The sequence below is a fragment of the Protopterus annectens genome, chromosome 6.part1, assembly GCF_019279795.1.
Source record: "Protopterus annectens isolate FY-2018-M chromosome 6.part1, PAN1.0, whole genome shotgun sequence".
Classification (NCBI taxonomy): Eukaryota; Metazoa; Chordata; order Ceratodontiformes; family Protopteridae; genus Protopterus; species Protopterus annectens.
Window position 1 is genome coordinate 187,441,275 of NC_056738.1, and position 25,490 is coordinate 187,466,764.

General features: G+C 37.9%; 1 protein-coding gene across 1 annotated transcript in view; it reads right to left on the reverse strand.

Annotated features, from left to right (window-relative positions):
- The window catches only part of LOC122805462 (protein LBH-like), a 701,144-nt gene that overhangs the window by 72,461 nt on the left and 603,193 nt on the right, over nucleotides 1–25,490 (reverse strand). The window contains exon 3 of the mRNA XM_044075638.1: nucleotides 5,150–5,342. Within this exon, the coding sequence (XP_043931573.1) occupies nucleotides 5,150–5,342 (193 nt within the window). The remainder of the gene's footprint in view (nucleotides 1–5,149; nucleotides 5,343–25,490) is intronic.

The following is a 25,490-nucleotide window of genomic DNA, read 5'->3' on the forward strand; positions in this document are numbered from 1 at the left end:
ATGGTGGTAACACAGCATTTTTCTTTCACAAAGCAGCTGATTTGGCATAGTGGTATGTTGCTCTGACTCTTTTGCACAGGGACTTTGGCAGTAAAATGTATGGTGGTAACATAGCATTTTATTCTAGCAACTTTCCAAGATTATACAAGCAATGTTTAATGTGTCCCTGGTTTTTGGGCTTTTGACCACCCCCCAATAAAGTTGGCTTTTTCCAGATTTCTTGTGCTGCGAAGTTGAGATGCAGTTGAGTATTGAGTAGATTTTACAAGGAGCTGAGAGCTGCAGGGGAAGAGAAGTTTAGTGATGCTTATGCTAAGTCAGATTGCATTGTTAATAGCACAACAGGTTGTGTACTTGCTTTTGATGCAGAAAGTTGTTGGTTCTACTCCCACAAGGGGTGAATGCTGCCATACTGAAAAAGTTAAGATACTAACTATGAGCCTATTATCAGTTTGCCATCCATTTCCTATTGCAATATTACTAGCTTATCATTTTAATGTAATATAGGCAATCTATTCCTCAGGAGCATCAGACACTTTATTTTTCGATGAAACCATGAAATATAAAGGTGTTTGCTGGCAGCAACCTCTTCATTAGTTACAGATTTTTTTAATGTGGAATTACTTAGATGACTTTTTTACTTCTTCAGAGATTGTGCATATTTACTGATAATGGACTGTAGAATTCTGTATATTTACTGATAATGGTGGACTGTAGAATTGTGCATATTTACTGATAATGGTGGACTGTAGAATTGTGCATATATACTGATAATGGTGGACTGTAGAATTGTGCATATTTACTGATAATGGTGGACTGTAGAAGTCTGAGTAGACTTTTATGATGGAAATGTTCTGGACTGGGCAGTTTTGTCATTATTGGTGCATGCATTTTGTTTCATAGTTTACTGGAAAAATGTTCAAAAAAATAGGAAGGTGTATGAAAGAGCACATGTATGTTTCATATGCAAGGGGCCTATGATTTGAAAACAGCCCAGAATTAATCTTTATCTGCCACTGGTAAAATGTATTTTCTTTGAATGTGGGTTTCAATGCTGTTTCAATGAATGTGAGTTTCAAGGGCAGAGAAGTTTTAATGCTAAGTTTGTTTAGCAAAATAAAACTTTCAAATGAAGTCCAAATCATCATAGAAGTAAATCGGTATGCACATTAGTGTTTATGGTAAATGGAGTGAAATAGCCAAGTAATGGATCATTGGAATGGCTGCAGGGGGAGGCTCCATTCGACCATGATTTTGTGGGGGGGAAGGGCAGCAAACTTAGACAGCCCCAGCTGAATTATACCTCCCAACTGTCCAGATTTTCAAAGAATTAATAGACTTTTGCTTCTTATTTTTGGTTTGTTCCTCATAAAATGTGTGGTTTTCTGGCAAATCATTTAGGAATTAAGTCACTAAATAATGACACACTAGTTTCAGACTTCATAACCTTCAGAAAAATGCATGCTAAAGTAAGACCTGTTCTTCAATCAACTGTCTCAGTTTATACAAGAGCAATTTTTAGTACTGTTTATATGCTCCCCCAATATATTTGGCCTTGTCCAGATTTATTGCATTAACAGTTTGAGAGGTACATGCAAATAAATTGCTTTATAGAATTAGGCATAGCCAAACCTCTCAACTGCCCCTGATTTTGGCTCAAAATGTTGCTCTTCCCCCTAATAATCCCTCCGCAAAATAGCAATTTTCTGGAAGAAAACATGGAAGGTTTATAATTAGGAAATAACTGTAATAATCAGAGTTATAGATTACTTTTATTTCAGAAATGCATGTAGATTCTTTTATTTTGTCAGCTGCTCAAGTTAGCAGTACTAATATTAAAGTGTCCCTTCTTTGACAGGTTCCCAGCTGTATTGTGTGGCTATTTTATATTTTTACATCACATTTTTGGTCCATTTTTCATAAAATTGTGGGGTTTTTTTGGCAAATTAGTGACAAATCATTAAAGACTGAAGTTAGAAAATAATGACAGAAATTTGAGTTTCAGACTTCATACCACTCCGAAAATTTATACTAATGCAAGACCTATTATATTATCTTTCTAAGTTTATAAGAGCAATATTTAAAAATTGTCCTTATTTTTGGGCCTTTGTCCCACTTCTTTGTATGGCTTTGTCCAGATTTCTTGTTCTGAGGTTAAGAGGTATGACAAATGTGTCAGGGCTATCACAGTCAGCCAGAGACATTTCAAATTGTGACATACTTGTTGCACCCCATTCCCCCATGTAGTGACTCTGGATGTGTCGAAGCAAGGCAAGGAGTAGTTATGCAGTGTAAATGTGCAGAGTATTCCCCCCCATTCAAGGTAGACACAAGTACTAGAGTGGCTTTTCATCTGTCCTTGATTTTTGCAGAATGGTCTGGTTTCTGTCATATTTTTTGTACTGTTGATTTATGCTCATTACTCAAAGTGCCTGTTGCTCTGTGTTTAAGTAGCAATACTTTAATGACCATCAGGTAAGCTTGGCTGAGATCGTAAGATGCAAGTAAGCTTTAATAAGCATACTGTTAAAGAACTGCCAACATTGAAAGCCTTTCTGTTGTTGCCATGTAGAGAATACTTAACTAGATAATGTATAAGCCTTGGGTATTGAAATGCATATGACAGTATTTGTAATAAAGGGCAGGATTACATTATTTTAAGAAGCTTATTACACTTGGAGACTTCCAGTCATCTCTGCAGGCTTTACCCGTAAACTAAACAGAATGCCAATCATGTGGTCCATAACGTGTACAGTAATCATTTTAAGCAATGTATCTTGAGCTTATTTCTTGTTTGCTTTTCATTTTTTACTTTGATCATGTTTTCCCCATGAAACAAGTAGATAGTTGTCAGGCAGCAGGTCTTTTTTTGGATAAGAAACATTTTTACAAGTGGGGGCATCAGAAATTTCTACTTTCAGCATGTTACTTGGTACTTTAATAAAGCTGAATATAAATTATAATTAGAACTGCAGTGCAAGAAGTGGTTTGAGTTGAGTGCTGCTTGTTTCTCTTATACTTGATTTTGACTGGCATTCCATTAATGTATTTAAAAAGTAATTTATTTTTTCATGCCTCACAACCTTTTTGTTTCCATCTAGATATTAAGTAAGCTGTCATGCAGCCAATGCATTGAAATAGTTTTATTCTTCTACACTTCATTTTGTCTTGATTGGACTCTCATAATGACGGTTTGGCACCCAGGGCAGTGAATTTAGTTAGTTTTTGTGGTTTTGAGCATAGCCCCTCCCCTTTACAGTTGGCCACACCCCTTCCCATTGACCCCACCCATTCAGCTATCTCCTGCAGCCCCCCTTTGATTTGAAGTCACCAGCCGCCACTGTATTTGCTTGCTTCCTTTTTTCATTTCTTTCCTATACTTCCATTTCCAACTTTAATCTGTTTAAAAAATAGATGCCTATCTAGGGCTTCCAAATAACTTTTTTTTGAGATTGTACAGTGTATGGTGGGTCATGAAGAGCACCATTAATGACCATGTACAACTGATGAGAACTGACACTGCTCATTGTATAGCAAAGCGTGGGGCTGCCATGTTCCATATGTACATACATATTGATATCAGTTAGGATTGGTTGTGCACATGAGCTGAGCATCACTGCGCAGCAGTTTGTAGACACCACATAGGATACAACAGTCAGGATTTAACTACTTGCTGTTGCAATGAATTAGAATGCCAGCTATGGCTGAAGATGATAAGTTAGAATACAAAAGTGGTGTCTTGATGGGTTGTTGTTGCTTCTCTTATTATTTCATTCTTTGTGTCACTAACAACTGCTCTGTGTTTCCCTGATGTTGTTTGTCTTACTGCTTCTGTAAATCAACTTGTGAAGTTGAGAGAGTGATATGGTCATGTCCCATAGGGGCTGCATATAGGTGCACTGTTACAATACGGTGATTGTTTCCTGTCAGTTGCATTATAGTAGAGGTACAGTGATCAGACTCTGCTGATGTAGCACCTGCTTTTGTTGTATATATATTGGTACTTTTCTCTACCCCACCCATTATGTGTTATTTTACATTTTTTATCTTAAGCTAGATGACATTCACTCTCATTACAGAAACTCATGAGGAAGTAATTACCATGATCAGACCGAGTCTATATCAGTTCGTCAAATGTTAATGTCTGCGAACCTTTCTTCATTGACTGGAAAGGACCGAAAGTTCACTTCAGCAACCGTTCATATTGAAAAAAACATTTAAACAGGGAAAGGAAGCAACTGGCCAACAACCGCAACACACACCGCAGTATGTCAAACTCACCCAGGTGGGGGGCTGTGCCCCATACCCCTCAGTGTGGGGAGCTATCCACCCCCCAACTACATATACCAACTCTGAGATCACAATACAGTGGGGAAAAAGGGAAATTTTTTTTCTGTTTGCCAACTGTTTCCTTTCCCTATGTAAATATTTTGCTGATGTGAATGTTCAGTGATTTTGGGTCAATTAGAAAGGTTCACGGAAATGAACTTATGACAAATTAATATAGGCCTGATCAGACCCTGGTTTAAGACATCTGTTAGTAAAGGAGCACTCACAAATCTATGATCTGTATCTTGGAACAACCTTCCTTCAGATGTAGAACAACAAACTCCTATCTTGTCTCAAGAACAAATTAAAGTAGCACCTATATAAAGAATCCTCCTATACTTGCTTTCAGGATAATTTTCATGAAAACATTAAACAAAACTGAAGTTAGCTTTATGTTTTTGAAATAAGATCTGCTTCAGTGTTTACAAAACTTTATATTTTTATTTCTTTACTGCACAACATACTATTATCATTTCAAGTTAGCCTTTGTTAGATTACATCATTACATATTTAAGCTAAACTCCTGTTTACAACTTTTACCTGCATTATCTGATATAACTCATACCTGAAATACCTGGCTTTTATGACAAAAAAAATCCATAGTATAAGACATTTTAAATTATTAGACTTGAAACTATTCATAATGTATAACAATAAATACAATTTACCTCCTTCATTGACCAATAAAAGCAGTTGTTATTGTTTACCTAGGCTTGTTATGAAGAAACAAACATTTTGATTACTGTATATACAGTGTATATATACACCGTGGGAACTGCAAATTCTTGCAGCCTTAGAAAATGATGGACAACTAACTGACCTTCAGCTGTTGTTGTGTCCTTCTCTTCTTCACCTGTAAACATATCCTCTTCGGACACCAGGAATTCTTCTGGTGGCCACCGTAGCTCACCACTTTCCACTTCACTGACATCTGTAGGTTCCACAACAATGGATGGCAGTCGGTCCTTTAATTTTGAATGGCCTTCATATGACTCACAGGGGTCTGGGAAAATCTTAGTAATCAAATAAATGTAAAAAGTAAATTATTATTTCACACAGATTTTTTCATTGTGCCATAATTTTAGCATGCAGTTTACTTTTTATACAAAAACCTAAAGCCAGATTATTGTTATTCAGAAGTTTACAGTGTCTGTGTGAGAGAGGGAGAGAGACAGAGTGTGTGTGTGTGTGTGTGTGTGTGTGTGTGTGTGTGTGTGTGTGTGTGTTTGGGCAGAGGAGAAAAAAAATGAGAGAGAAAATCTCTTTCTTCGCACTGTCTAACGGAATTCTGGTTAATACCATTGCAAATGATAGTTGTACTATAATGGCATTGGTACAGCAGAGTTATTTGCAATGCAGTGGGAAACTAATAAACAATAGTAAGAGAATATGAGTATAAAAAGAACTCCTTTGTAAGTTATCTAAAAGTCATGGAATCCACATTTTATTTTTGTGAGTGATCTGCGTGAATTATCCTAAGGACTTAAGATACACTTTCTGGATATATAAGGCTTCTTACTGAATGCATATGTATCTTACCAGTGCCCTGCAAATTGCTAACTGTAATTCTAATTAGAAAGAAAATAAGCAAAGCTCAAATAATGCCATTTCAACAAGTAAATGCATTCTGAAAACTTGTAAATATGATAATAAGTAACATACGACAGGCTGCAAGCCAGCCATTATACCAAGTACAGCCTTCTTTTAAGCATATTGAAAACATTGTTTTCTATAGATTTAGATCAGCAAATAAGAAAAAAAACACTCCTTATGTAGGCACAAGTGTAATAATTTAACTGGAAATTATCTTAATAGCAAACATACATTGGGTTTTCTATTCATAATTACATATTTATGGCCTCCTCACCACATCCCATCCTCAGGGATGGAGCATATTTGTGCTATTTCTAAAGCATGGCTTGGGAAATAGTGAGACAAAAGGTTATAGGTAGATGACTTTTTCCTACTAACATACAGAAATGGATTGTATATTGTGCTTTTATAGTAAGACTATTCAGTTCAAGTGGACGTTATATGTTTGACAATGTTAGGAATTTATAAAACATGGTGAATGATATATCACATGGCTTACGTTTGTGATGTAGAATGTGGCATTAAAGTCTGTTATTGATCTGACTAGTGATAGATAATGGAGCCATGGTAACTTTCTGTGTTCGACTCATTTTTCCTTTGACTATAACGTATGTTACAGAGTAAGCCTTTCAGACATCGTTTGCAACACACTGATCAAACCTTAACTGACTGCCCCTAAAATTCCTCAATATTTTACTTCACTGCTTGCCTTTAGTGGTTTTAAATTAATTTTATAATCTTTCTCCTAAATTTGACAATTCTACCTTTAATGGCATTGAGAGTGAGGCTGTTCTTATTACCATAAATTGCAATTTTGTTCACTGTCTTAAAAGTATTTCATCCTTCGTACAAACAGTTATATCCCCTAGCTTGCTAACATCGGTGTTTCTTCTACCCATAATTCTTTTCCTAATTACCTCATATTAAAAATAGCAAATAAACCAGGCCTTGAATAGTTCCACTGGGGTAAGCGTAAATAGGTAATCTACATTTTCTGCTTTTCGTCTTCTCTTCCTGAAACAAATTTTCAGCTATTTTTAAGTTTTTTTGGTCATCAAACTTTAACTTGCAAAATTAGTTCACATATGTTAATAAAAAATCAAGAACATTTTTCATTATCTTTGTGCAATGCATGTTTTCTTCATAGTTTCAGCATTAGTCTTTATATCACGCTTTCACACTTTTCAATAACCACCAACTCTCCCACATCAGTTATCTGTTTGACCACTATTTTGTATAAAATTATTCCAAATATGTCTCTTATTAATGCATTTTACTTCCTCTCATCTTTAAATATGCCATCTCTCTATTTCTTAAGTTTATTTTAGAACATTCAATACATCTTCTAAAGTTAGTGTTTGATTTTCATGTTGTCATTATTGTTTTTTTGACTGCCAACAGCATTAAACTTCATAAGGCCGTGCAATGTCTTGGCACATCTAATGCTAAACATCAACTCAAAGCATCATCTTCTGAGTTACTACAGTTTGTTCCCCAACATTTGTGTTGATGCATTTTATAAAGGGCCTTTAAAATTCATCAACTCTGTATATTCCCAAAATACATATTCCCAGTTTTCATAACCTTCCCCATCACATCTCCATTCCCCACTTGGGGAGATCCTTTTAAGTCTACTTGGTGTGTAACCATAGTTGTACAAACATTTCCATGCAACTATCTGAAATCACCAGAACTTTCCTCACATAATCAGGTGACCTGCAAATCTCTTCCTATTGTTTCTTCATATTTGTTTGTACGTTCTCATTTCCCAGTCTTTTCTGACCTCTGTTCTGATTGATTTTTATAGTTATCATGGAAGGTATTATACGCCTTGCTTATTACCCCTTTTTTATAACAGCATATGAAACTCCCCCAGAGCTGGTATTTCACTTATTATTCCTGTCTCCCATTCTGTTTGTCTATACTCTGCTATCAATCTCCAGTATGGGAGACACTCCCTAACCTGCATGGCAAATACTTGTTTGGCCACCTCCCACTCTACCACTTTACCCTCCTGATGTATCAGTTATCAGCATCTTGGTGCCTTAGCTATTTTTCCCTGTTAAGTATGGCCATGTCTTGCTTAATTTGTGTGCCCTTACTATTGTATATCCCTAGTTCAAGAATCTTCTTGTTCCAGTCCCACATGCTTTAGACTTTATAAACATTTCTTTCATTTCACAGAGGTAATATTCTGTATGTATATTATTATTTAACGGCTTGTGTCCAAAATACTTACTTTATCCCACATACTTTCCCCTTGCACTCAAGTAAATATTTATACCTTGTTTTGTGTGTATGTGTATTTATATATATATATATATATATATATATATATATATATATATATATATATATATACATATATACAGACTGCGGTGGTGGTGCTGTGGTAGCGTTGTCACCTCACAGTAAGACGTTGTCCTGTTCGATTCTCAGCTAGAGCGTCTTCTGTGTGGAGACATGCGTGAATGGGCATACCTTCGTTGAAGGTTGTGTGTCTGGGCCAGCAACTGGCCTGTAAAAATCTACTGCCAATCATTAGCAGACCGGAGTTCCGCTGTGGTGACCCCTAACCGGGAAAAGCCGAAAGACACAACAACAACAAAATATATATATATATATATATATATATATATATATATATATATATAGACCTCATTTGTGTGACTACCCCTTCAAATCTGGCAGTTCCAACCCTGTTACTCTACAGATTGCTAGACGTCATCACCTGCACTGACTGTACAAATTAGGCTACTTCATCATGGTTAGTCTCAACCAGAATTTGTTATTCTACTTTTTTCACTTTTTTTCCCTTACATTTTTAATTTTTTTTCTTTTTTGACATCTGGACACTGCATTGTCTAGCCAGTAACCAGTTTAATCAAAAATCGATAACTTTCATTGACTTTTTTCCTGAATTCCCAGTTTTCATAATGGAAAAATTCTAATGGATGTGTTGCTCAGTCAGTCACCATCTTGGAATCTTCAACAAAATTTTACTCATTGGACAACATAACTGCTGAGCTGGAGTTGGATGAGTTAATCTATAATGTCCCTAAAGGGATAATATCAAATGTCTTTGCAAACTCTAAGTGTGTAACATAATGTCAGAGTTACTTATTTAAACATGCTATCAAATTAAATAGGGAAGTTCTTCTGTTAACATAACTATATTGTTCCAAGTCTATTGCTAAGGTTGCCAGTTTATTACAGAATAAGTTCAATTACCTTCTTCCTAAATTTGCAGATAATATGGATTAGGTTGATATGTCTGTAATTCTTTGGGTTTGTTATAATACCTCACTTTTTCTGGGGACTAGTACTGCTTGGTGTCATATTTCTGGAGTATATCTGGTAGCGATTAAATTATTACTGAGACTACATTAGGGATTTCATTAGAGTATATTATATTCTTTAGATTGTCTGATGAAGTCTCAGTGTTGGGAGACGAAAGCGTTTACTGGATCTGTTTATCAATAAATAAGTTTGTTTTTTATACTGTTTTCTCATTTTATTTTAACTTTTATTCGGTTTACGTTTTGTTTTTGAGATTCTTCATATTGTGCCATATTGGAATATACCACACAGGCATAACATCTAAAAGTGTCATTAATGATTATTAAAAGACAAAAGATGATCTTAGCTATGCACAATATTTTATTTTTGGAAGGCATAGTATTATCAGGAGTTACTTTCTGCAAGCACCTGGACTATTTCTGAATTCTTATTTTTTTCTTATAAAATATACAGCTGCCTCTTGTTTGCAATTTTTGTGGTCACATGTCTGGTCCTGAAAATTGCAACTGGTACCCTCCCAGCAGTTTTGAAAAATTCTTATAATGGCTATACTGAAGTATTTTTAAATGTCCCACATTTGCCACATGTTTAGGAATAGTGTTAGAGTTTGTGTTAGACCTAGCGAAGGGGATATATTTAATCCTGTGCATCTGTGCTGCTGCATGAGAGTGAGTGCCTTGAGCTGTGCTGATGTGGGCTGATTTAGGTCCTGAGCTATGCTGATGTGTGCTGATGTAGGTCTTGAGCTATGCTGATGTGTGCTGATTTAGGTCCTGAGCTATGCTGATGTGTGTTGATTTAGGTCTTGAGCTATATGCTGATGTGTGCTGTTGTAGGTCTTGAGCTGTGCTGATGTGTGCTGATGTAGGTCTTGAGCTATATGCTGATGTGTGCTGTTGTAGGTCTTGAGCTGTGCTGATGTGTGCTGATGTAGGTCTTGAGCTATATGCTGATGTAGGTCTTGAGCTATATTCTGATGTGTGCTGATTTAGGTCTTGAGCTGTGCTGATGTGTGCTGATTTAGGTCTTGAACTCTATGCTGATGTGTGCTGATTTAGGTCTTGAGCTATATGCTAATGTGTGCTGATTTAGGTCTTGAGCTGTGCTGATGTGTGCTGATTTAGGTCTTAAGCTGTGCTGATGTGTGCTGGCTTAGGTCTTGAGCTCTATTCTGATGTGTGCTGATGTAGGTCTTGAGCTGTGCTGTGTGCTGGTTTAGGTCTTGAGCTGTGCTGATGTGTGCTGGTTTAGGTCTTGAGCTATGCTGATGTGTGCTGATTTAGGTCTTGAGCTCTATGCTGATGTGTGCTGATGTAGGTCTTGAGCTATATGCTGATGTGTGCTGATTTAGGTCTTGAGCTATATGCTGATGTGTGCTGGTTTAGGTCTTGAGCTATGCTGATGTGTGCTGATTTAGGTCTTGAGCTATATGCTGATGTGTGCTGATTTAGGTCTTGAGCTATATGCTGATGTGTGCTGATTTAGGTCTTGAGCTGTGCTGATGTGTGCTGATTTAGGTCTTGAGCTGTGCTGATGTGTGCTGATTTAGGTCTTGAGCTCTATGCTGATGTGTGCTGATTTAGGTCTTGAGCTATGCTGATGTGTGCTGATTTAGGTCTTGAGCTGTGCTGATGTGTGCTGATTTAGGTCTTGAGCTCTATGCTGATGTGTGCTGATTTAGGTCTTGAGCTCTATGCTGATGTGTGCTGATTTAGGTCTTGAGCTGTGCTGATGTGTGCTGATTTAGGTCTTGAGCTCTATGCTGATGTGTGCTGATTTAGGTCTTGAGCTCTATGCTGATGTGTGCTGATTTAGGTCTTGAGCTGTGCTGATGTGTGATGTTTTCGCTAATAGTTTATGAACAACATTGAGACCCTGTATTAAATCTATCCTTTTAGTGCTACTCTCCACCACAAAGATGTTTGTTTTATACTGTTAGTTTCTTCAAACCGGATCTTGAATATAACTGTCAGGATTGAGAAGTACAGCATGCAATTCTTTGTTTTTATTTAAAACCCAAGTACTAGCTTGCATATACAATTTGAAATAACCATAGTTGCAATGTCTACTTCTCATTTAATCATAGCACCTCAGCTGCAATCATGCACGCAACACTGACTTTTCTTTTTTAACTTTGACTTAGCTTTGTCCCACGCACCTTACTTGAAAGAGCTGAGGAAGTTAGAGCGTCACACAGGTTTGTTCATTGGTTTTAACAAATGATATGAATGAAGGCTGACAATGTGTATTAAAATTGTACAACTGGCACTATCTTGGAACTTTTTCATTTTCATATCTGTGCCTTTTCTACTCTTCCTTCATGGACTTTGCCTTGCTCAGATGTGAACCTGCTTCTCTCCTGCATTTAATTTCTCTCTTAATTCTTTTCTGAAACTCTGCAGATGTACAAAAATGATGAGTATCTAAACACAGTTATCCAAGTGTTAGCCTTTATGTTCTCACCTTTATAAACCTCATAACATTTTGACTACAGATTTGTATTTACTACTATCTTTTAAAACTCCAAAGAACAAGGAAACCCAATAAGAATCTTCAGGAACGGCTTAATTAAATAATTTCCCGATTTCTTTGTTTTTCTCTCATAAAATTAATGTTACCATATTAATAACCTTTGAATAACCATATATTAAAATCTAAATATTGTTGAAAAGTTGGACCTGTTCGAACAAAAATGGGAATGGAGTTTAGCATTCTTGAACTAGTATATTAGTAATATTAAAACATGTCTCTTTTCAATAAAACAAAATGTGAAAATTGTTAATAAACTATACTTGTATAAAAATGCCTTTCTTCTCTTGAATTAGCTATAGTGAGATGTCAAAAGGAGGCAGATCATGTGTGTATGGGTCATCTAAGTGTGTTTGGGTTTTTAATGCCCAAACTTTTGTAGATACCAAAGGTATGGGCATCAGGGTATGGGATTGTCTTTGCATGCGTTTTCTGTCTAGGGTTAGAGTAAGGGCAAGTGAAGGAGATAGATTTAATGTCATGTGATGTTTGTCTGACTGCTTTATGTAGTGCTGGTGTTATGGAAATTGTTTCTCTAAGGTAAGGTGTAAGGTTGGGGTCCAGGCCAGGGTTAGGTTTAGCACACATTGGTAAGATTATGCAGGGGGATGGAGGGGGTGTAAACTGACCTAAGAATGTATCAGTGTAATATGTAGCTGAGGAGGAATTAAGTTACTGCAATGGTCAACTTTTTACAACAACCTTTTATCATGTTGTATATACACCACAGAAGTTGTTGATTACTAGAGATTCATCTGGTTTTTGTGACTTTAATGTATTACTTTTTAAGTAGGTATACACTTTGCTATGTATGCTATGTCTGTATCTGAGGTATTTTGGGAGTACTATGTTTAATTTTATCTAAGTCTTAGAGTAGAGTTAGTACATCTGGTTTAAAAAACAATGTGAAAACATTCAAGTAAGTCAGGCTATGGAGGCTATGTTGTTACAGTCACGGACAAGGAGAGGATTATTATAGGGGTTAGAGCCATGGTTAAGGTGTAAGAGGAATTTGTGTTTCTTTATGCTGTGTCTGGTGTAATACTACAACCTGTGCTTGTAGTTTGACTGAAGAGGACACAGGTTTGCTTCATTAAGGGCGCAAGTTAATCTGGTGGAATTTTCCACCAACATATTGCCCTGATTGTTTTGTATTTGGGTAACAAGTCTGGGTATGATCAGCCCATATGCCTGTGATGAATTTTATTTGCAGTGCTGGCTGGTTAATGTGAAAAGAAAGTTATACACCTTACAACATATGTATATATACATGCATGGATAACTATCAGATGCATGATGACAGAAAGCTCGGTTCTGGCAATATCTAGATGGAAGGACCAGAAGTACTAGCCCCAAAAGTCATTAACACCAAAAAGCATTGAATCCCAAAACTTCCTATCACTCTGGACCCAGGAACAAGTGAGTCCTGCAAGGGGGGGGGGGGCAAGTCTGGGTGTTTGTGGTTGTCACCTTTCAGGATTACAACATTCGAGATATATATATATATATATATATATATATATATATATACACACATACATATGTATCTAACATATACACATTTGCAAAAGTATATATATATACATATACATATATATATATATATATATATATATATATATATATATATATATATATATATATATATATATATATATATATATATATATATATATAAATATGTGTATATAGACACACACAAACACACACACACATCTATACATACATATGTATACATATAAATATATATATATATATATATATATATATATATATATATATATATATATATACAGGTTGCAAAATTCCATTGCCCATATAACTGACATTTATTTACATGAGATAAAAATAACAAAAGATGAAATACCCGAATGGTGAAACTTTTCAAGGTTAAGTAAACACTTAAACAAATGAAAAAAAAACACACACACCAAGGTAGCAATACCCACCTAGGTGGGGGCTATGCCCCCACAGCCCCCAGTGTGGGGGGCTGCACCACTCACACCCCCCAGCTATATGTACCACCTCTGTGATTGCACTAAAGTGGAGAAAAGGGCATGTTGGGCAGGTGTTTACTTACCCTGGGAAAATGTTGCTGTTCGGGTATTCCATCTTTCACTATTTTTGTCTAACTTAAATGAATTTCAGTTATACGGGCATCAGGAGTTTGAAGCAGACCCATATATATATATGGAGATATGAAAGCCGGTACAGCTGAACAAAAATCAGATCATCACATGAACTTTCTTTTTTTAATGCAGGATGTGGTACAGTGCAGACAGGGGAATTTATACTTTCCTCATTGTACTGAGATTTCGGAGCTGGTATATGCAATTAACACAGTGTGTCGAGGGTGCAAGTGCCCCCTTTCCAAAAAACATGTTTAAACTCTTTTTGTTTGTTTTTTGAGTCACTGGTGATCAATCAGATGCGTTTGTTCACTTGCCATTCAACATTTTGATTTTCAATGTATCATTGTAGAATTATATATCCATACACACACACACACACACACACACACACACACACACACACACACACACACACACACACACACACACACACACACACACACACACACACGCACACACACACACACACACACACACACACACATATATATATATATGTATATATATACATATATATATATATATATATATATATATATATATATATATATATATATATAAATATATATGGATCCCTATCATTAGCTCGAAGTTCCAAAACTTCGAAGACTATATGGCTGAGGCCATATACTCAAAGTTTTGAAACTCTGAAAAGTTTCTATTGAAATCGCCGTTTAGCGTGGAACTTTGGATTTGCCGTTTTCCTCACTGTAGTGCGATCTTGGAGTTAGTATATTTAAGTAGCAGGCAGTGTGGGGGGGTGCAGACCCCCCCTACAAAACAGTACAGGTAAGTTGTTTTATTTTAATTTTTTTTTTTTTTTTTTGTTTCAAAGTTTCAAAACTTTGGACATATGGTCTTGGTCATATAATCTTCAAAGTTTTGGAACTTCAAGCTACTGATAGGGTTCCATATATGCATACATGCATATATAGATATATATGTGGGTGCTTACTATGACCAAAACACCTAAATGTTAGCTTCAGTAATGTGAACCACAAAGGGCCTACAATGTAACTGTCAACAGAACACTATGTATGCATCAGAAAAAAAAACTGAAGGGGAACAAGCCCATATAAACCACCCATAAGGGGGATTCTGCCTCCCATATCCCCTGCTAATTATATATACTACATTTTATATATATATTGGCTCCAAGACTGTACAATCTGCAGGGAAGGTGCATATTCCCCACCCCTAGAGACTGTTGGTTTCACACACCTTATGATCATCTGTTTTGTTGAACAAAGTGTGTGAGTTTCCACCACAGTAACCATACATATACATCTGTATACATATCTATCTATATATAACTATATTTATATATCTATATCTATCTATCAGTTTACCATCAAATAAATGACATTGAAAAGAGTGACAGTTCATATGTCCGACGGGTTTAATTGACCACATGCATATTAATTAGGTCATATGATCGACAAGGAAATGTCGGATGCATGAATTTGATGTTAATGTCAGATTTCGACATTATAGTGATCCTGTGAGCCTCTGGAGACTTGAACGAGCAGTGGAAACCATATTAACACATTTTAAATACAGTATTGCTATTTTTCATTATTTTACACAACTGTGAGCAAGTGACTACACTGCTAAACTGGATCTACATCACGAGTCATGCTTGAACTCAGTTTTATTGGCATTTCCTTATAATATAACTTTTGTCTCTGCATCTCTCTCAAACTGTGTTTGTATAAGGAGGGTAATATGACAGACAAGGGGGGATCCACCTTGGATCCCGGGAACTACCATCCCATCAGTCTGACAAGCCTGATCTGCAAGGGCATGGAATGCATTATCTGATTTGCAAGGGCATGGAACGCATTAACATGGAACTTATAAACAAAGGCATTGGCAACCTTCAAACACTGGACCCCACCCAGTTTGGGTTTGTGAAGGGCTGATCTTGTCTCCTGAACCTGATTGACTTATTTGAATCAGTCTCCAGAGCTGTGGACGAGGGTGAGGCAGTCCACACAGCCTATCTGGACCTCGCCATGGCCTCCGACACCATTCCCCACTCTGGAATCATAGATAAACTTACTAAGCTGGGCATAAATCACTATGTCACTCGATGGGTTGCAAACTGGCTTACCAACAGAAGCGAGACTGTAAAAGTAGCTGACTCCAAATCCATCTCCAGACAAGTGACAAGTGGAGTACCTCAGGGTTCAGTCCTGGGACCGCTCTTGTTTGGCATCTACTTCTCTGAAGTACAGGCCAACACTAAGGGACTCTGGCTAACAAAGTTCACAGATGACTGCAAACTGTGAGCCATTATTGAATCCCCAAATGATGTGGATATTCTACAAAAGGGCCTTACAGAAACAGATGCTTGGTGCCAGAGCCATGGGCTCAAGCTTAATGCAGAGAAATGTACAGTTATTCCCTTTGGGAAAACCATGTACCCATGAATTACCACATAGGTGGCAGAACACTAAACACCGAAAGTGTGATGAGAGACTTGGGGACACAGACGGACAGTGGGCTCACCTTTGATAACCACATCGCCACAACAGTCAGGAAATCCCTCTGTGTGGCACACCTCATCACTAAGGGCTTTTCATCCATAAAAAAGGAGGTCATTGTTCCACTGTACTCATCCCTCATTAGATCCATTATAGAGTACAATGCCGCATTTGGTATGTACCTCACAAGGCATCTGCAACAGCTGGAAAGGCCACAGAAATATCTCACTAAAAGAATCACAGGCCTAAAGTAGATGCCCTATGCTGACTGTCTAAAAAAACCTCCAGCTATACTCTGTTGCATATTGTCTACTCAGAGGCGATCTCTGCTTAACATACAAGGCCATGTCAAATCCTGAGCTGTTGGACATGCTTCACTTAAAGAAATCCCAATCCCTCAGAGCCACACACTCCAGGGATCTAAACCTTGCCATCACAATGAACAAGCAATGCTGGAGGGATATGTTTCTCACCCAGACACTCCCCATACTCTGGAATAGACTGCCCATACATGTCAATCAGAGTGCCTCCTTGGCCCTCTTCAAAAGGAACCTTGATAATTGGATGGGAGATAGGAAATTCATCCTGTGAATCACGTCAGTCACCCTGCTAGACAGGGGTCCAGGGAAGTAAATACTGTGGGAAGAAATATCCAGGGAATTGTTTTGGCTAGGCTTGTAGAGGCCCTAGGGCTGAAAGCCTAGTACCAACCTATGAACCTATGAAAAGCAGTGTGTGCTGCCTAATATTGCTTAAATCTACTATTATCATTCACACAATACTCAAAGTGTTTGGAATTCATTGCTCTATACATTATTGTTCTCTGTTTATAGCTTCCCTTCTGACTGCTACTTACCAATGTGCCCCACTAACCATGATGCAACTCCAAACCTGCTTCAATAGTCCTCTACTCATGCAGCTGTTTTCTACCTGGCTGGAAGAATTTATGGCCAGAACCATCCTCTCTTCCTGAAAGAACATTGTTTTGTGATGCTGTGATATGCACAATGCTGTTTCTGGGCTGTTTAAATGAACGAAGTCATGTTACCAACATTTGTAAGGTGACAGCAGCGCTTTTTCACATTTTTAAAAGGTCGACATTGTTAACGTCAAAAAAATCATGTTTGAGCATCTAATTTTCGATTACATTACTGTTGTGTAAGTCAATTTCAATTTTTTGATAGTAAACCATATCTATCTATCTATGAGTCTACTTCAGATGATCAAACTTTCAAAAGTTCAACTTTCATATGGCCGAGACCATATGATCAAACTTTTGAAAGTTCGAACATCCAATAAAAAAGTAAAAAAAAAAGAAAACAAAAATGACCTGAACAGTTTTAGCAGGGGGGCAAGCCCCCTGCACCCTCCATGTGGTGGGCTGTGCCCCCCACACCCCTGCTATTTATATATACCAACTCCGTGATCGCACTACAGTGTAGAAAAGGGAAATTTTCCCATTCCAAGCTGTATAGAGATCTCTGTTACAAATGTTCGAACTTTCAAAAGTTCGATCACATGGTTTCGGCCATATGAAGGTCGAACTTTTGAAAGTTCAATCATATGAAGGGGACCATATATATATATATATATATATATATATATATATATATATATATATATATATATATATATTTGTTTGTTCAGCTGGGGTGAGGCCCATTTTCATTAGAAGCTGAGAAACGATGACTTGCTCAGAGTCAAACAGCAGGCACATGGAGACTGAGGGAATCAAATGCTGGACTGCAGGAAATAAAGCAGTTGCAACTCTTAATGTTAACCCTCTGCACTTCCAGTATATACAAACTTATGTTCCTTTAGTAGGTAGTTAGGACACTACCCTGATAGATCAAGGTGTGTCTGTGGGAAGCCATTTCCACAGTTTCCTTTGTTAATGGTAGCCACCCCACTCCCCAGTCATTTTCTAAGAACAGACTAAGAGAAGGTGTTAACTGGTTAATGGAATGTGTTGTCTCAGCTCTGCTTCTCATAGATTAGGTCTGATGACTTGGTTTTTGGAATCTGTGAAAAGCTGCAGGCAGGGAAATGGCCATACCAGGAAGCTATCTGTTTTTTCAAGGTGGAAGTCCTTAGCAGAATCATAGGTGACTCCTTTAATTCAATCTGGAAGCTTGAGACATGCACTGGAGTGTATGAATGGCAGCAGACCACATGAGGCTTGCACAGATGTATAGTTACCACCTTTTGCTCCTTATGCATGACATTCCTTGTTCGGGCAATTTTGTCCAGTGGAAAAATTTTAAAATAGGAAATGTTCTGAAGGTGTAGGATAAAAGATATTTCCAAAATTTCCTTTAAAAGTTGCACAAAGCAATTACTTGTTTATGAAACACTTTAATATTATACTAAATAACAGAAACAACTGAAATCCCACAAGACTAAGCTTTTATGTTTGCAAAAAAGTGGCATCCTGTCTTTGCAATGGCTGTAGTCATGGCTTGTCCTCCAAAACATTAGGTTTCCACAAAAATGTCTCTCTTTGGGCATTTGAAAAGGGTGGCAATACTAGCATAGATGGGTGTAAGAGAAGGCCAAAATATACTTAGCAGTGTCACGTGTACAGCTTTTATGACCAATTTTGTGCAACCTCACTTCAGTACTGTAACAGGTCAGACATATATAAATATAGCCTTCTGTACTATGCCATTAACCTTGTATATTTAGACTTTTGCCAGAGGTAGGGAAGAGGTCTCAGTTAAATAAGAATGATGTGTTGTGCAATGTTCCTCAATCCCTGAACAGCCCCCATCTATGCATAAAACTTCATGTCTTCAAAGAAATGCACTTGCAGCTATGAAAATTGGGACTAGTGAGGTTTCAGTATGGTTTGATGGTTTGGTATTGAGCAATGTTCTGGGTCCCTCAACAGCACCAATATTCTGTATAAAAATGTGTTTTAGAGTGGCACAGCTACTAGAACCATAACTAGGGTGGGGCAAAGGAGAGACTGCCCCAGGTGAAATTTAAGGGGTGCAATCGGCAGGTGGTAATGCTGCACGGCTGCAGTACTGGCATTGCTTTATGAAGCCATGAGGATATCACTGCTTCATAAATGAATGCTGATACTGCATTTGTGGTCATGATTAACTGTTCAGTGTGTGTGATGATTTAACTGGAACAAGCTGCTCAGTATATGTGTTTAGATCTTTGTAACCAAGCAACTTGTTAGTGTTTCACAGTACAGATGTTTTTTGGTCTTCAACTTTGCTAAACCTAGTTTTTTATTTTGCTTTTTAACTTGGAAATGAGGGGAGTGCTGGCGTGTGGGTTTGTGGACCTGCTGAAAGTGACAGATGATGACTTAGTTATAGTTCTAATTTGCTGCCTTTCAGTTCTTAATTTACCTGGTTGGTTCCTGGATGGGTACCTTCTATATAGAGTCCGCATGTGCTCACTAAGTCCATGTGACTTTCCTCAACATGCCTTATTTTCCTCCCAAATCTTGAAGCCATGCTGGTAAATGAACCGGTGATCCTTTAAATAACCTGTATTTATGTATGTGATGGTAATGGATAAGTGCATGCATGTGTCGTGCGACTGACTTGTGCCTTGTCCTGAACTGATTTTCTGCTGTGTAACCAATGCTTGCCAGAAGAGGATTAAGCTATGACCCTGAATAGATTAACAAAGGTATCAGATAATGAATGAATGAGTGAATGAATAAATGAATGAACAGATATTTTTTCAAACTAGTGCACTTCTAAGTGAGACAGAATTGGTACTAAGATGTTTCAAACTATTATATTGCTATGCAGCATTCTCCATCCCTGAGTCGTTCCTTAACTTGTGTTTAAAACTTTTTCAAATAACTACAATTGCAAGTGGAAGACCAGGGGTTTCAGAAGATTCATGGTGGTGGGCTGCTGTGCATTATTCCTTAGTCCATGAGTGGTCCCAATATTCCTGTATATAGCTTTTATCCTGTGGCATGAGCTGTCTCTGAACTTGTGGTTCAAACATGAAACTTCACACTCTTAACCGGGCACTGCTTGTGGTTCAAACATGGAACTTTACACTCTTAACCAGGCACTGCTTGTGGTTAAAACATAGAACTTCACACTCTTAACCAGGCATGGTAAGGTTGCTGCTTAAATTAGACAAATGGTGTCTCATCCTTTCTCTGTGGGCTGAACTGAAACTTTATTTTACAGGCTAATTATAATAAGCTGTTATTTTCAACTATTCCATTATAGGTTTGGCTTTTTCCTGTGTAAACTTTACAACTTCTGAGGATATGAACTGCATACATGATAATAAGACACGGTAAAGATTAAAGAAATTAAACACATTTTGCAGTCTGATATATTCTACAAAGCTGGTAAACACAATGGTCGTATGACTGTAGAATTATCATAAATGAGAGCCATTTTACTCTGAAGGGAGTACATTTTTTTCATCAGCTTATATTGATAAAATTCATGATACTATGTTGTGAAATCACTTGAGGTTTATACATCTTTTGGGATTATGATTTTGTGCAGTTAAACTCAGTTCACCATCATTAGGAGGATTAGATTTCTGCACCTTGTAAGTTCAAAGTCTTTTAAAACCCACACAGCCACACACACACACACACACACACACACACACACACACACACACACACACACACACACACACACACACACACACACGCGCTGAACTTGTGGTTCAAACATGAAACTTCACACTCTTAACCAGGCACTGCTTTGGGATTATGATTTTGTGCAGTTAAACTCAGTTCACCATCATTAGGAGGATTAGATTTCTGCACCTTGTAAGTTCAAAGTCTTTTAAAACCCACACAGCCACACACACACACACACACACACACACACACACACACACACACACACACACACACACACACACACACACACACGCGCTGAACTTGTGGTTCAAACATGAAACTTCACACTCTTAACCGGGCACTGCTTGTGGTTCAAACATGGAACTTTACACTCTTAACCAGGCACTGCTTTGGGATTATGATTTTGTGCAGTTAAACTCAGTTCACCATCATTAGGAGGATTAGATTTCTGCACCTTGTAAGTTCAAAGTCTTTTAAAACCCACACAGCCACACACACACACACACACACACACACACACACACACACACACACACACACACACACACACACACACACACGCGCGTGCGCGCACGCGCACACACGTACATATGCACACGTGCACACACACGTGCGTGTGCACACACACACATGCACACATACACATGCACAGATGCAGGTACTTACACACAGGCACACACACGCACGCACACACGTATATGCACGCGCATGTGCACAAATATACACAAGCACACACACACACACACATGCGCACATACACAAATACATACACACACACACAAATACACATGCACACAGGCACACACACACATACATACACACACACACACACACACACACACACACACACACACACACACACACAAATGCACATGTACACAGGCACACGCTCACACACACACACACACACACACACACACACACACACACACACACACACACACAGATACACATGTACACAGGCGCACGCTCACACACACACAGATACACATGTACACAGGCACACGCTCACACACACACACACACACACACACACACACACACACACAAACACCATATTCAATGAACTTCAGTACAGCTATAAACTTTTAAGAAAGAAAATGAGTTCAGAATGTACCAGTGATGGCCTCGAGAGCAGGCAAACATACTGGTTACTTATGATAACAGCCTTAGGGAGGGGATATCTTTCACTGGTGAAGGATCTCAAGCACTGCAGATGTATTACTATTTGGAGGGGAAGGTACTATTAACAGGTTTTCGTATCATAAAATACTTTCAGAGTCAATGAAAAACCTTTTCGCTAAGCATTCAAAGTTTTTCCAGGCCGTAACTGGAAAGTAAATGACTTGTGCGGGACTGTAGTAACAAAAAAAATACAAAAATGTCAGTCGAATCTCAGCTACCCCTGTGTATAATTAATCCCCAGAAGAATTTAAATGCCTATTTCTTATCTTCTTCCTCACTTTTTATTCTCAGTACTTTAATTTTCAATTTAGCAAATGCACCCTCTGTATTTTTTGGGTATTCTCCCCCAACCTCCATGTATATAATATGTCTGTTAGCACTCAGCAAAACTACCCTTCACCTGCAGTTTTGAGTTTGCAGAACACAGCAGAAGGATACACTGTTAGTTACTGTTATAGGCACAATCTTGCTGTATCAAAATAGAAAAATAATGGAAAAGAATTGAATTGTGACAAATGTATAACAGGAATTCTAAAGGAAGGGAAATGTATGTCTGGCTATGGATTTAATTTTTAAATGTATCCACACTGGCATCACATTATTACTAGGTAGTAAACCTGAAAAAAGGGTGTAAGTGATGGTACAGTGCTTCTGGTCTCTTGGTCTTCAACATATTAGTATTACATATTTATGTGGTGTTTATATTCTAATGAACTGGTTGCCCAGCTGAATAGTGCCTGTTTTCAGATTGCAAAATGTATCAGCTAGGCATTGCTTGAGCTCCAAGTTAATAACCCCTATCAGCTAGACATTGCCTGCACTCCAGTTGTCAGTCACTGTCACTTAGATATTGTCTCAGCACCAGTTTACCAACTACATTTCAGACTGGTATAATAATTCCCTACAATAACATATGTAAGGAATACTTGCTAATGCTCTGCATTGTTCCCTACATCCAACTACAACCTTTACATATTACTGTACTGTCTGCATTGTTCCCTACATCCAACTACAACCTTTAAATATTACTGTACTGTCTGCATTGTTCCCTACATCCAACTACAACCTTTAAATATTACTGCACTGTCTGCATTGTTCCCTACATCCAACTACAATCTTTAAATATTGCTGTACGAAAAGTATGGAAATTGTTTTCTTAGGTTGCATGTTTACATGTGTATATAATGATGTACTGATAAATTTGTATTATCTATCACACAATCCCAGGGCTGGTGCTAGGATTTTGGGGGCCCTCAGCAAGTTTCAAGTTGGGGGCCCTACCCAGAAGAATATAAAGTGTGACCAAATTGCTGTCACACCCCCTTCCCTGCCAAGCTCATCCAGCACCATTTAAAGATCACTATAGAGGTGATCATTAAAGGCCTTTAAGTGTTTATGTCTGCTTAATTCCCATGATTTCCTTTTCCCTTTACCATAGTGACAATCCTTACTTCTTCCGTACCCTTGTTCCAAGCTTCCCCTAAGTGTTGTTCTACTCCATCTATGGCACCAAGCTTATCAGTCATTATACTCTAAAGCCATTGCTGGAATGTACCCTGCTACATGAGTAGGGAAGTGCCAATGTGGTTCAATACATTTATTGTTTCATTTTATCATCAACATCAACCCTCTTTTTCACATTTTCTACATGGGGTAAGGGTGTCATGTTAACTTTTGCCATTTCTCTCAATTCAATCTCACAATCCTGCTCTCGACACTCATGCCATACTGTCATAGATCTTCAATCACACAATCCATTCACCTCTTTGCTGGATGCCCTAATTTCTTCTTAACTTCTTCCTGTCTGCCCAAATCTTTTTCACCACATTGTCTACTGTGGTGCAGGCACATGTGCAGAAAAGCAGAAATCTGTTCTCTCTGATATTTTCTGGAATTGGAGCTACTTTGGCTTCTGATCTGACGTTCACATTTCTTAATCTGTCCCACAGTGTGTATCCTACCACCCATCTACTTAGGGTGCTAGAGCCCTGTGTAATTCCTTGAAATGTTGTACTTTCACTCTAGTCAACTTCCAGGTCTTCAGCCTGGTCTCTTTTGACCTTAGAGCCTTCTCTGACCACTGCTTGCAGTTGATTGTGGCAACCAGTGCTTTATGCTGTGGGTTAACTGTTTCACTGGGGATGACTTTGCAATTACTGATTCTACCCCAGTGCCTTTTTCTTATTAGGAAACTTCTACCTGAGTTGCATGTTGGTCACTCTTGTATATGATCTTGTGACTGTCCCTCTTTCTGAACCATTTGTTGGCTACTATCAAGCCATTTTCCAGACAGAATTCCTCCGGAGTAGTAGTCTCTGGATGCCAAGTCAAATGCCTTTGCTTCATTGCCCTTCCATACATAGAATGTCCAGCCTCCTTCATACCATTATGCCATCTGCTTCTAAGCTCCATCCTGTCAGTGAACCTACACTGAGTGTAACAATTCTTAGTTCATGTTTGGCAGGTTGATTGGTTTTATGTCCAGCTTTTTCTCAACAGTGGTATCCCAGGTAACCCAGGCTGGTTAACTGGACACAGGCCAGCCAGTAGCTTATTGACTCAGGGCTACTGGACTTTATGGCAGGCACACACTGGTCAACAGAGGCATATATACCCCTCCCTCCATTAGCATGGGTCCCTGGTGCAGGTTGGACTAGTCCAGGTCCTCAACCCATTTATCACCAGCAAATACCCATGTCCATTTGGTAACATTAGTTAACATGATTGAATCACCTACAGCCATATTTTACACTGTCGGATGGCTAGCCCTGCCTCAGCATGCATTCTGTCATTCATGTTCTATCTTGAGGATACTGTGCAGCATATATTCTCATGAGAATCATGGAGTTTGTGCCGTTATATCGGATATTACTCACCAGTGGCATTTAAAAAGAACTATGAATGCATTTTATCACAGGATTACTGTTAAAGCAGGACTAATAAACACTCAGCAAATGAAATGAGGGTAACCACAGTGCATTCGCTAGGTAGTTTTCCAGTAGAATCAATTATGCACAAAAGTTATTGTATGGCTGAAAGGGGGAATAACTGTAAAATACAAATATCATGATAGTTGCAGATACATATGTCTGTATCTACTGTCTGTTCCAACAGCATTTCTTGTTATATAGTTTAACTTTCCATAATATTTTTATCTAGAAAATTATTATGACTTTTTTGTATTGAAATTCTAACATATCCTTATAAGCTGTTTAGATATAAGGTGGGGAAATAAAGAAAGCATACATCAAAATGTTTATTAAAGAAACCAGAGCCTTTAGCTTCAAGGCTCTCTACATGAAACTTTTTTTTCCACAACCATGTTAACCCTCCCATACAGCCTTC